This window comes from Heloderma suspectum, chromosome 1 (assembly GCF_057233095.1).
Source record: "Heloderma suspectum isolate Gila_16-S chromosome 1, 16-S_ref, whole genome shotgun sequence".
Taxonomy (NCBI): domain Eukaryota; kingdom Metazoa; phylum Chordata; class Lepidosauria; order Squamata; family Helodermatidae; genus Heloderma; species Heloderma suspectum.
The window spans coordinates 153,313,959-153,328,247 of NC_139458.1; the positions used below are offsets into that span (position 1 = coordinate 153,313,959).

General features: G+C 44.7%; 1 protein-coding gene across 2 annotated transcripts in view; it reads right to left on the minus strand.

Moving 5' to 3' along the window:
- SEMA5B (semaphorin 5B) overlaps nucleotides 1-14,289 on the minus strand; it is a 511,039-nt gene that overhangs the window by 221,472 nt on the left and 275,278 nt on the right. For both annotated transcript variants that reach the window (XM_084807291.1, XM_084807299.1), the window contains one exon: nucleotides 4,516-4,719. In XM_084807291.1, the coding sequence (XP_084663417.1) occupies nucleotides 4,516-4,666 (151 nt within the window). In that variant the 5' untranslated portion in view covers nucleotides 4,667-4,719. The remainder of the gene's footprint in view (nucleotides 1-4,515; nucleotides 4,720-14,289) is intronic.

The window sequence follows — 14,289 nt, forward strand, 5'->3', positions numbered from 1 at the left end:
ATCCATATAAAGACTTTGGGAGAGGCCATAGCTCAGTGGTACAGCACCTGTTTTGCGTGCAAAAGGCCCAGGTTCAATCTCTAGCAACTCCAGGTAGGGCTAAGAAAGACGTCGGTCTGAAATCCTAGAGGGAGGGGTCCCCAACATGGCACCCACAGGCACCTGCAAAACTTTTTTTAAAAAAAAAATTCCCCCCATATTTTTAATATAAGTACATGGATTTGTACATATCCATAGAAATGAATACATATGAGATGCATACAACCTTCTAGCAACTATACATAGGCTTCAGCAAAAACGGATCAAATATCCAAATGCATATCCATTTGAAGGTGGCGTCTATAATCCACCTGTTCAAATACTGAAAGCATTGTAAGGTCCTCAGTTCATTGCATTATAGGAAGTGTTTATCTTTCCAGTGTTGTAATATCAGTATTTTAAGCGTCAAAAGGGTGCAGAGAATCCATTTACGCTGACCATTCGTTAATTTTCATAAGACAGGTAAATAATTTAAAAGAGTCTGTACATCAGTGAATATTAAAGACTGTTCCAGTACAAAAATGTTCTGTGTAATAACCTTCCTGCAAAAAGAAGCAACTACTGGACATTGCCAAAACATGTGTTTAAAGAAACATTAGCTGTATTGCACTGCCTGCAATTAGCTGAATTAGACAATGTCTTACTAAAGAGACATTGCCGTGTCCAATAGACATGAAAGAAAAGTTTTTGCTGAATAGGACACAGCCTAAGATCCACAGATGGGATAGGTAGACATGAAAGTGGTGATCCACTGATCAGGCATTTTGTGGTGGTGCCCACAGCAGTTGCTCAAATACCCAAATGAGTCCATGGCTCACCTGGGCCGCTGCTGGTCAGTGTAGAGTACAACAATCCTAAGCCAGATGGAACCATGGTCCAACTTAGTATAAAGACAGCTTCCTGTGACTACACAAGGCCTCCTCTTGTAGTCATGCCTAGAGGAACTTTGGGGAAGGCTCCCCGAGCCCCAGCCTTCCAGACTTCTTCTTTCAACAGGTATTTGGCCTGTCAAACTGTTGATGCTTTCAACATCTTGTTGTTGTTTCGTTTTTAGGTGCTCATCTCCTGATCGCCAATCTTTTCTCTTGCCAATGCATGCAGTATATTATTTATTTTAACTGTAGTTGCAAGCCACCTTGAGCATTTGCATAGAAAAGCCAGGGTGTGCATGCTTTAAATAAAGAAATAAAAGAAAGCATACAGCCCCGGCACAAGCTCTCCCACCGCCTGAGGCAAGACAGTACATACACTGGTGCTGCATCGCACCTCTTCCCCTTCCCACATCACGCCCTCAACTCCCCTTCCCTTTACTGTGTTGCGTGCCCTTCTTGTGTTGCATCACATGTACCCCCAGCCTATGCACCACCATGATGATCTCTGCCTAAACCAGCCCTCCCCAATCTGGTTACCCTCCAGATGTTATGGACTACAACTTCCATAATCCCAACCATTGGCCATGTTGGCTGGGGCTGATGGGAACTGTAGTCCAAAACATCTGGAGGATGCCAGGTCAGGGAATGCTGGCCTAAATTATGGCATTTCAAGAAGAAATGCCAGGCCACTATGAACCATCCAAATGTGGACAGGCTGGAGCTTGTCATATTGCAATTTCCACCTTCTCTTTCTAGGTACAAAGCTTTGCCTTATTTTGGCCCCAGACTTTGCAAAGGTTATGTCACATCTCAATCAATATGGGCAGCAGTCCAGTCTGACCCTCACCCCCATCCAGGCTCCACCTACAACCATTCCTGAATCGCCCGGTTTTAGCAGATGGAATCTCTTTTGCACTACCCAGAGTCCTGGGGCTCAGCCTTCTGTGTGTGAATGAGGCCCAGTTCACCCATACAAGCAACTGTGGAGTGGCTGCTTGAAATCTAAACCACGGAAGCCCTAGTCATTTGTTCCCTCTCATGTGATTCCAACTGTGTGAGTAGGGATGTGCTGCAGAAGTTCAGCCCTGACACGTGGGGGCTGCAGGGGCAGGCCGGCAGGAACGCAATGGAGGGGACAGGGCCAATGAGTATACCCCCCTCTCCCCCGTCATGAGATTGGAATTGCATGAAGGAGAGCAAGCAAACAGAGCTAGAGAAGCTGTGCCAAGCGGAGCAGTTTCCACGTGATTTGGATTTCAAGTAGGTGCAGCCACTGCACAACTTACTTCTTGGGGGGGGGGGGGTTCTAATTGGTCCAAGTGAAGTTCCTCCCAAAAGCTACTAGCATTGCGCAAAAAACCCAGGAAGTTACACCACACTTTCCCCATTGCTGATCATTTGGAACTGGTGCGTGAAAACAAAGAAAGAAAGCTAGAGGTATTCCGGTAGCTCATAGATGCAACGTAGCTGTGATAACACAAACAGCACTTGGGGCTGTACAGACTTCTTCTATTGGTTTGCTTACATATCTATTTTAAGCAATTTATTGAGCCTCTTCTAGTGCCCAAGGCACCTCTCATAAACAATTTAGAAACATACAAAATCCAAACAATAACAACAAAACAACAGAATACAGCAAGAGAAAACAAAATATTCGCTTGAGGCACAAAATTAATGCATTCTAACTAATCCTTTCCAACCTGATCTATTTAAGGCACAAATGTCATTGTATTTAAAATAATTCAGAGCCCATGTAGTTTTGCTTCCAGTTCCAAGCTTGTTGCAACAATATCTGTTTAAACAGCCAATCAGGTTCTCTAACTCAGTTAATTCCCAGAGCCTTTTACTTTTCCCCAATAAAGCACGCGGTCTGACTTACCAAACAATTAATAATAATAATAATAATAATGGCTTATTTCTTGGTTCTGCAGGATCAAGGTTAGAGTCAGCATTTTATTATGCAGACTTAAAGGTTTCCTAATTTAATTAAATCCATTTAAAAACAGTTAATGGAATACACACACACACACACACACACACACGAAGAAGCAACAAAAAAGGCTGCGGGCATTGTAAAATACAGCAGCAACAATTCACTTCCAAGTATGAGAGGCTCAGGTGTTACAAAGATGTGCCCAAAAAGGTCAGCAAGGTCTCCAAGCCTTTGACTTCTCCTTCTTCCTATTGCCAAGAGGCCATAGGTAGAGTCTCTCATTTGTCCTCATTGGAGAATATAATTACAGTCACACTCCTGTATGCCAAAGGGAAAGGATGATCAACATATCACTATTTCAGAAATAATTAAAATTGGAAAATGGACTTGGGGATGCTACAATGCCAGCACACACACAAAACACAAGAGGACAGGCGGCAATGTTTCATCGATATGAAGGCTATGCAAAATACAGCAGGTTCAAAAGGAGCCGAAAAAGGGAAATGTTGTTCCCTACATAATGCAAACTGACCTGTTGGACTCTCTGATATAGTGATAACTGAGAATGCATGTATTCTACACATCTTTCGACTTACCTTGTAAGTGAAACATCTAATATATGGCACCGAATGGCATCCTGAGATAAAGCAGCCTGAAAGTTTTGGCTCTTTTTATTTTCATTTGCCTTCCAAAGAAAAGCAACTGTCTAGCTTTGATGGTTCTGGAGAAAATCTTAAAAAACAAGTTGGCAATATCTGGTAAAAGCTCAAGAAGAAAAATGACCTTCAGGGTCCTGAACACTACTCTCTTCTTCTCCAGTAACAATAACTGTTTCTTGATCCCATGTCGGTCGCTGCCAAATATTCATATAACTTCTCCCCCACCCCAATTTTTTGCCAACATTCTTAGCTATAACACTGGGCGCAAAAGCATGCAGAATCGACACATATCTGCCTATATTCTTAATTGCAAAGGAGAAATCACTCTGCATAGACAACAGTAGAGTTTTATGTAGCATTGTCCAATATTAGAGGGTAAGAAAACATGTCACTCATGATGGGCAGTGGCCAGATCAGATCCTGTAGAGATAAATTCTGGATTCTACAGAAAAGAATGGGGATTTGAGAAGAATGAAAACATTTCTACCTGAGTCACACATCCAGCCGCCACTCTGATATCAGCTGGGATCCTTGGGAATCTGATGGATTCCCCATTTACCATCTGGGAAACCATAGTCTAAGGGTCATGGTGCATCTGTAGCCACAGAAAAAGGACCCCTAACATATACAGCTTGAAGGAATAGATCTCCATTTAGCCCATTAACTAATGTTTACAGTAACTTGTACCACATTCTACTGAGAAAGGGATCTACTCAAACAGCCATCATTTCAAAAAAAAGACCATGGATGCTAACTTACCAAAGGAGAAAGCTGATTAGAATTTTGAGAAACTCTGTTTTAACTTTCAAAAGAGCTAGTTTTGCACCCTTTGGAATGACTCAGAATACGTGTGTAATAAATGCTATCGGACAAGCCCCACCCCGCTGCACTTGGTTAGAAAAATGATTTGTAAGAGAAATAACAGGAGAGTGTCCTGAAGGTTGCTAGCCAAAGTGCCATCAATGGCTTCTTCTCAAAACAGGGAGAGGGAATGAAAGGGAAGGTCTCTCACCTTCAAAAGAAATCACAGGGTGCTCTCTTCTCGAACACTGTTGCTCATCTTCGGGGTAGTCAAGAATATTCTGCGATGCAGAGAGGTGAAAAGTGAGAAAGAAAAGCCTTGGCAATGACAGTGGGACAGCCTTTAATCCTGAAACAACCATGATTGAAGATGTGCTACAGATTTAGCATCCAAGGTAGGCCCCCTGGAGGATACCTAAAATACAAAGAAATAAATGAGGAAAAATTAGGATCTCTAGGAAAAATGAAACAGGTGAGTTTATTTTCTCACTCACATGATCAATTCACACGATCAGTTACAATATGTAGTAATGTTCAAAATATCGGCAATGAAAATATTCACTATGACATTATAGGGCTTTCCGCATTATTAGTTCTTGGGCTAGAAGTGGAGTGGGGGTAAAATAAGCAGACATTTGTTTCACATTGATTGGGCTCGGTTTGCAGATGTCCACCCAGTCTGTCAAGGTTGCACTACTGTTTACAAGCTATTCTTTTTTCTCATCTCTCAAAATGTAGTATTTTGAACTTGGAAAGGTAAAATCCTTCCCACAGACACTGCATTCATCACTGCTGTATTCATTCCTATGTAATATGAGCTATGTAAAATGTAGCGGGGTGAGTTTCATAGGTGCTATTAGGTGTTGTTTGTATCACAGTGGGTGTTGAGCAAGGCAACTCCTCACTGTCATCATGTTATACTCTTTTTAAACTCATCTAGCCAACATTTTAAAACAAAAGTGGAGAGCAGCAGCAAGACTGTCATAATGCCTAATGTCCATTTATTATGTTCCGCATCCAAATGGCTACTACAAGGTGCAGCTCAGGAGTTCATGGCGACCATGACAACCATGGGTCTGTCCCAGGTGGTCAAGGGGCTGTCACAGAAAGCTGGTCACATGCTCGATTTGATCTTTTGCTCGAATCAGGAGAATGATCTGTGGGTAGAGGTTTTATCTGTCTCCACGTTGTCATGGACAGATCACTGTCTGGTCAGGGCTGGTATCACGGCTACTACCCACCTCCGCAGGAGTGGAGGATCAATTAAGGTGGTCCTCCCCGGAAGGCTGATGGACCCATTATGATTCCAAAATGCCTTGGAGGGGGTTCTTGGCTGGTGCTGCCACCAATCCTGTCGAGTCCCTGGTCCCTGGAATGAAAATCTGACCAGGGTTATTCACACAGTCGCTCCTAGATGTCCTCTCTTACCCACTTCCAAACAAGCTCCATGGTTTACAGAAGAACTGAGGGAGCTGAAGCAGCAAGGATGACAACTGGAGTGCTGATGGCGGAAAACTCAACTTGAATCCAGCAAGATACCTCATAGGGATCACTAGAAGACCTATGAAGTGGCGATACATGCAGCGAAGACAGCTTTCTACTCTACACGTATCGTGTCCACAAACCCGCGCCCAGCTGAGCTGCTCAGGGTGGTTAGGGAACTGAGTCTCACACACACACACACACACACACACACACACACGAATCTGATCTTAGAGCCCTTGGTAGCTCACTGCGATGCCTTTAATGAGTTTTTCGCGGATAAAATCTCTCGGATATGAGCCGACTTGGATGTTGTTGTGACGACAGAAATCAACAGTGGGGTGTCCAGCAACTCTGCTTGCATGATTAAACTAGACCATTTTCAGCTTATGACTCCTGATGATGTGGAAAAGCTGCTTGCTTTGGTCAAAAAGACAACTTGCCTCTCGATCCCTGCCCATCCTGGCTTGTAGTCCAGGGAGGGGAGATGGTAAAGCAATTTTTGCTGAATATTATTAATTCCTCCCTAAGGGAAGGTAATTTCCCATCGTGTCTGAAGGAAGCAAGTGTTAGACCACTACTGAAAAAGTCTTCCCTTGACCCCCTAGAGCTCAATAATTACAGTCCAGTAAGAAATTTACCATTTGGAGGCAAGGTAATTAAGAAGGCGGTGTCCATTCAACTCCAAGCAGTCTTGGATGAAACTGATTACCTGGACCCATTTCAGGCCAGCATCAGAGAGGTATATGGAGTTGAGACTGCCATGATTGCCTTGGTGGATGATCTTCACCTGGGAACCGATAGGGAGAGTGCATCCCTGATGGTTCTTTTGGACCTCTCAGCAGCATTTGACATTCATGGTAATCCTTCTGGATTGCCTGAGGGAGTTGAGGGCACTGCTCTGCAGTGGTTCCGCTCCTTTCTCTCAGGATGGTTCCATAGTGTCGCTCGCTGATAGTTGTTCCGTGAAAAAGGAACTATTATGTGGAGTCCTATCCCCAATGCTGTTTAACATCTACATGAAACCACTGGGAGAGATCATCAGGAGGTTTGGGGCTGAGTGTTATCAGTATGCTGATGACACCCAAACCCTATCTCTTTAACAGCTTTATCTTTGACTGCCTGAAGTCGGTAACAGGCTGGATGAGGGAGAACAAGCTGAAGTTGAATCCAGGTAAGACAGAGGTGCTCATCGTGAAGGGTCCTAATTGAGGTATGTATTGAGGTATGTCAACCAGTTCTGGATGGGGCTGCACTCCCCCGCCCCGAAGGAGCAAGTTTGTAGCCCCAGATAGGGGTAATGGTGAGAAGTGCCTGTTATCAGCTTCGGCTGACTCGCCAGCTATGCCCATTCCTGGAACATGTGGAGCTGGTAATGGTGGTGCATGCGCTGGTAACCTCTACGCTTGATTTCTGCAATGTGCTGTATTTGGGGCTGCCTGTATATTTAATTCAGAAACTTCAACTGGTACAAAATATGGCAGCCAGGTCGGTCACTGGGACATCCCATGGAGACCACATTACACCGGCTTTAAAATCTTTACACTGACTGCTAATTTGTTTCCGAGCAAAATATAAAGAGCTAGTTCTTACCATTAAAGCCTTACATGGCCTAGATTCAAGGTAGCTTAGGGAGCGCCTTCTCCCCTACGTCCCAGTCCGCCACCTAAAGTCCTCTGAGGGCTCTCTGCTGCAGGTGCCTAATGTGAGACTGGCAGCCACACGCAAGAGGACCTTTTCCTTCGCCGCCCCTCAATTGTGGAATGACCTGCCAGTTGAAATGCACCTGCTGACCTCTCTGAAGGCTTTTAAGCAGGAATTAAAGACTATTGTTCTTTCCCTTTTTAGAACTCTTATTCCTTTAGCTGACTTTTGTATACTGTTTTTAAGCTGTGTTGTTTTATTGTTGGATTTTTTAAAAATTGTTTTTAGTTCAAAGTTGTTTTTAGTTATATGTCGTTTGTACTTTGTTTGTTTGTTTGTTTGTTTGTTTATTAAATTTCTCAATCGCCCATCTGGCCGGCCACCCGGCCACTCTGGGCGATGTACATCAATACAGTTTTAAAACAAAACATTTTTATATTAAAACATTATATTTCTAAAAATACCCTAACCCACCCCAAAAGCCTGCCTGAACAACAACGTTTTTAATGCATGGCAGAAGCTCATTAAAGAGGGGGCATGACGGAGTTCCCTAGGGAGGGAGTTCCACAGAGTGGGGACACCACAGAAAAGGCCCTCTCCCTCGTCCTCACCAGCCTAGCTGACCTGACTGATGGGACAGAGAGAAGGCCATCCAAGGCTGATCTTGTTGAGCGGCCTGTCTGGTGCTGCTGGACGCGCTCCTTGAGATAGGCTAGGCTGGGCTGGAACCGTATAGGGTTTTAAAGGTCAAAACCAACACTTTGAATTTGGCCCAGAAAACAACTGGTAACCAGTGCAACTCCTTCAGCACCGGAGTGATCACGCCAGTGGCTGCTTTTAATCAGGCGAGCCGCCGCGTTCTGTACCAGCTACACCTTCCAAACCATCTTCAAGGGTAACCCCACATAGAGCACATTACCGTAGTCAAGACAAGAGGAGACCAGGGCATGTACTACCGATGGGAGCAGATGGTCGGGAAGGTAGGGGTGCAGCCACCGTATTGATGGAGTTGGAACAGCGCTGTCCGGCTCACAGCTGACACCTGAGCGTCCATCGACAGCTAGGAGTCTAAAATGACCCCCAGGCTGCGGACCTGGTCTTTCAAGGGTAGCCGTACCCCATTCAACAGCAGGTCAACATCCCCCAACCTCCTCTTGTCTCCCACCAAAAGTACCTCGGTCTTGTCAGGGTTCAGCTTCAGCTTATTCCTCCCCATCCAGCCACTCACCGTCTCCAGACATTTGGACAGGGATTCTATGGCCAACCTTGGTGAAGATTTGAACGAGAGGTAGAGCTGCGTGTCATCCACATATTGATGACACCGCACCCCAAACCTCCTGATGATAGCCCCCAGTGGCTTCAGATAGATGTTAAATAGCATTGGGGAGAGGATGGAACCCTGTGGCACCCCACAAGTGAGCAGCCACGGGTTCGAAACCTCCTCTCCCAGTGCTACCCTCTGGTGCCTGCTGGAAAGGAAGGACTGGAACCACTGTAATACGCTCCAATGCCCAAGCCCTCCAGGCTGTCCAGGAGGATACCGTGGTCAACAGTATCAAAAGCTGCTGAGAGGTCGAGGAAAACAAGGAAGGAGCATTCACCCCTATCCAAAGCACAGATATTGTCTGTATGCTTTTATGTAAATGTTTTTTAAACTTTGTATTTTAATGTTTTAACTTTTGTAAACCACCCAGAGAGCTTCGGCTATGGGGCGGTATAGAATGTTAACAACAACAACAACAACAACAACAATACAGTGAGTGGAAGCAACTTCTCCTGGCATAGGCAGGAAGGAGGTCCTTCTTTTCCATCAACTTCCCCCTCCCACTGTAGCTTCCTCTGCCAAATCCCACAAGCTTCCTGAGTTTCCCTGGACAGCTTTTCAGAGGATGCAGAGGGATCACAGGAAGAAGGTGAGAAAGCCCATCCTACGAGCAGGACGTCACCTGCAGTTCTTAGGGTCCAGCGCTATGTGCAAACAGGAGATGGTGCTACTGGCACTTTAAAGGGTCTTGTCAGATTCTTGCCCAAAAGCAAACGGCCTTCGTATACAGTTTGATCCTCTACCTGTTTAGTGGTATCCTGTCCTCACATAATCGATGCAGGTAGACTTGCTGGAGGGGTAGAGTCATATCATTCTTGGTATTTTGGGAGGGATGTGTGTGAAGCTGGATAGGTGACCTGCGGCTGGCTTTGCACAGCAGAGCACTGCACAGTCAGCAAGGACATTTTAGTAATATTAAGCAGTTTCAAGTGAAAGTTCCTGAAATAGCAATGTTGTGTAGGAGGCAACAGTAGGCTTGCAGACTTTGGAAGAGTTTAAAAATATATATATATAAATACACATGACACTTGATGAGCACTCCAGAAATGCAAGCACACAGCAGCCGAGGCCATTAAAACATGTTTACAGGGCATGGCAGGAAGGAGTTGTATTGTTTGTCAAAAGTAATGCCACAGGCACTATCCAGTGGGCACCTGTGACACACACATAAAAACACTTTGCACACATCACCTGCCATAGCTAACTGGGAAAAGCATGGCCTAACTGGGGAAGGCACTTGAGTACTAGAACAATAAAATATTTCCACAATAGAGACAACATTAATTAATTAATTACATTTAATTAATTACATTTCTATATGCCCAATAGTCAAAGCTCTCTGGGCGGTTCACACACAAAAAAATTATTTAGGGAAAACATCTCTGGATCCAGCATCAGCTTTACATTTATTGTGCTATACATGGATTATGTGGAAAAGTGTTCCACTTCAGTTGGGGCCCACATTATCCAGTTTTGCAGAAAGACCTTTAGTTAGTTGGGGCCCACATTATTAACTGATGACAAATCAAATGTATCCAACAGGCCAAGCAGACAGTGAACGTACTTATCATTCCAGTGGTGCAAGTACTGCCAACCACAAAGACAATTAGGGTGCAATCCTACGCATGCTTAGACAGAAAAATGTCCAGCAGCTCCCAGACAGTATGGGCTGGGTTGCAGGATGCTGCAAGTTCCTGACTGTTAGAGCAATACGACAATGGAACCAATTACCTAGGGAGGTGGTGGGCTCTCCCACACTGGAGGCATTCAAGATGAGGCTGGACAGCCATCTGTCGGGGATGCTCTGACTTGGATTCCTGCACTGAGCAGGGGGCTGGACTCGATGGCCTTGCAGGCCCCTTCCAACCCTACTATTCTATGATTCTAAGTTGTAGGACTTTTTTTCTGTCTGAACATCCATAGGATTACATCCTTAGACTCCTTTTTAAAAGGCAATAAGAAGAGGTGCTTCAAAGCAACAACATTTTTGAAAGCATACATTCCAGTTAACTAAGTTTTTTGAGGGGTTTTAGCACATTGCCATAAAGCTAAGCTCTTCACCCTGCTATTACAATCATCATCTTCAATTCACTTCAGAAGGAGTGAAACTTTACAACTTCAAATTCCCACTCGATGAAACCAGGAAGGGGTGTGTGGATGTGGCTCAAATTAAAATTTTCTCCACACTCCTTGATAAATGAGAGGGAAAACTCAGTGTGAATGTCTAGTGACTTCAGCAAGATCTGTGTCTGATAACGAACCTATATAATCAGGCACCACGGGAACTCAAGTCTGTCACGAAAGGCTACTAAAATTAAGGGAAGGAATTGCTGTGACTGTAGTGGGTTGTGAATCAAGGTAAAGTTAAGTGCTAAGCAAGATAGTACAGGATGTGGTACACCACCTTTCCGAAGTTTTATTCAGTTTCTGAGTGATCTAAGGACAAGATATTTCTGACTGGGTCAGCTTAAACTTCTCCAGAATGTATGTGTATTTATTAATTCTGCCCATCCAGTTTCACTTGTGGAAAACGTTACAGAGAGAAGCCCAGCCATGATGGCTTTAGGTACATGTGTAGTTCGCATGTTTGCATTTCCCTGGCAACGTATGTCTCCCTGGCACCTTTTGTTCTGAGAAAAGCAGCAAGATTGAGAGGCCTGAAGGCTGCCAGGAATGAGAGCCCCAGATGGTAGCAGGAGGGCTAGTGCCTGGCTCCACTGACTGAATTAAGAGGAGCTGCCCCCATGGAACTCTGGATACCTCCAAATGCCTACCTGACTACCAAGTCACCACCCCCAGTCATACAATCCATGAGGGCACCTCTAAATTGGCCTTCCTGGGAAACATGGACCTCTCCTGAGGCATCCCCACTACAAGATAGATCACCTAGTTCAAGTACCACCTGGACACCCCTTATAATATCTTTTGCTCTGTATACCTCCACCTAACTGTCTCCCAAATGCATGGCTTTTATACTGCTCAGTCAGCTAGCCATAACTCAGTCAAGCAGCCAGGAACTTCCTTAAGATTCCCTTTCATTCCTCAGAGTCAAGCTCTTGAACTCTTTGTTCTACCCCATCCTGAGTCCAGCCCCAGAGCCCTTGATCATTTCGTTTTCAAGTCTATAGCTGCCCTTGAGTTCAGGCACCTGGCGTATTCTTCCTTTCTTCCATCATGGGACAGTCTCTCAATCACATGGCTCTAACAACTGCCCAGGTTTCTCATGGCTCCCAAGTGCATGCCTCATGATCATTCCTAGTACTCTCTCTTCCCAGCTCTGGTGCCTCGCCCACCTTTTCAGGGCCAGAGTTCCACTCTGCCCTGTTTGCCCAGATAGATCCATTGTCTTGCATACCCAGGTAGACCTTCACACACACACCCCTGTTGAAGCAGCCATTGAGGCGCTACATGGCACAGTCCAACCCTGTGAGTTCATTTCATTGCCCTGCAAGGGTCTTACAGGGAACTGAGCCCTCCATATGAGTTGCTGACTGTATGAGTCCTGACGTTTATTCTTGAGCATTCTGCTGAGGTTGCTTGAGGATCTGAAGTCAAGCACAACCATGCATACACCATGCATACACCATGCATACACACTCTTAGCTAGTGTCCTCCCTTGCTCCTTTTCCCTAGTTCCCTTTCTCAGGACTGTACTGCTAATTTAGTTATACTACTACCACCACTATCCCCAAATACCAAGAGTGTAGTAGCTGGTAGAGCACATGCAAGCAAAACAATCTCTGTCCAGAGAGCAATATCCGAAGGTTTGCCCAGAGTGACTGCAAAAGGGATTCCATGTGCTCCTGCTGTGAAAAAGGCAGCTACAGACATTTAAAAAAACCTTCCATTTATAGTCCACCCTTACTCCAAGGAGCTCCACCATGTTTGTATCTTCACAATATCCCTGTGAGGTAAGTTAGGCTGAGGTAAGAGCTCACTTAGGAATCTTCAAGCTGAGAATTTGAACTTGGGTCTTCCAAGCCCTAGTCCAAACCACTACACCACACCGACATCCCTTTCTGCTCTAACTGAGACACAGGACTTTGTTGCAACATCATCATTCCTGTTGGCAGAGTAGACTGAATATAGCTCTCCATGGAACACACTTCTCTTCAACCATTCGCCTCTATTTATTAAGTTCTGCAGCTTGTTTGTTTTTCTTGCTTTTTGTTCTACCCAGGTTTCACCTCTACTTTGTATCTATTTCTCCACAGGATTCAGTGGAAACTTCTTTCAGCTTATAAATGTCTTCATGCCTTGGCTCCGCCTTATCTGTTGGCTCTCTTATCACTTATCTACTTCCCTTTATTTTATTGACATTTTACATCTTATCAGACACAAAATCTCCTTCATTCATTACCTCACGTTTGCATCTCCTTGTTATTCCTTATCTATGGAATGCCTTGCCTCCATGACTTTTACTTTTTAAGCTGCTTTTTTGAAGATACAGGTAAAAGCTCTGAGAAATAAATGTAAGTTCATTCTCCTTCATTTCCTTTCCTCTTGCATTCCTTACGCTCCCCGGCCTTTCTGTCTATTAGGCTATCTCTGCAAGAAGGACCTGTCTTAACTCTCACTTATTGTCAGTGTTTTGAAAGTCTTTTAAAAACTATGGGCTGGATCCAAAAGTGCTCTTTCAGATGTGGAAGGCATATGTGAGAGAGGACAGTCCTCTACTTGAAGGCCTCCTCTGTTTGAAGCCTGTCCAGTTCAAGCCCAGTTTAAGATAAAGAGCCATCAGAAGGGAGAGCCCAGGGGCCTTAAAGTTGCCCATTCACAGTTAACCATCAGAAGGGAGAGCCCAGGGGCCTTAAAGTTGCCCATTCACAGTTAACCATCAGAAGGGAGAGCCCAGGGGCCTTAAAGTTGCCCATTCACAGTTAACACTTGGACACTTGCAGACTGAGCAGGCACACAGGTCACCTGGTCACAGTCTTCCATATTATAGTAAGATGTGCTGAATTTCCATTTAAATTATAGTAATCATTTCTAAATTAGCATCTAGACATATCAATTAGGATAAGCAAAAACACGACCTCTTTTGTCCTCCTTTTTGGTGATGGATTTCCTCTTTTTTTGGCAGTGTATAACTGAACTCCTTAGGAAGACACCTTCCACCCACAAAAGGACTGTTACTTGTGCAGGTGCTAAGCACTACACAAAAAGATGAAAATAAATCCAAAAGATGTTCTTCCACTTTTCGACACACCTAAACAGCCTCTTGCGGAAGCGGGAGCATAAGAACTGTTCTAGAACCTATGGCCCCTTCATGGATCACTGCCTTGTTGTGGCGAAGGGGCTTGCGTAACTCAGTGAAGCCATAAGCTATGCCGTGCAGGGCCACCCAAGACGGACAGGTCATGGCAGAGAGTTCTGACAAAATGTGGTCCACTGGAGAAGGAAATGGCAACCCACTCTAGTATTCTTGCCAAGAAAACCCCATGGAACGTATCACAAGGCTAAAAGAGATGACGCCGGAAGATGAGACCCTCAGGTCGGAAGGTGTCCAATACACTACTGGGGAAGAGCAGAGGG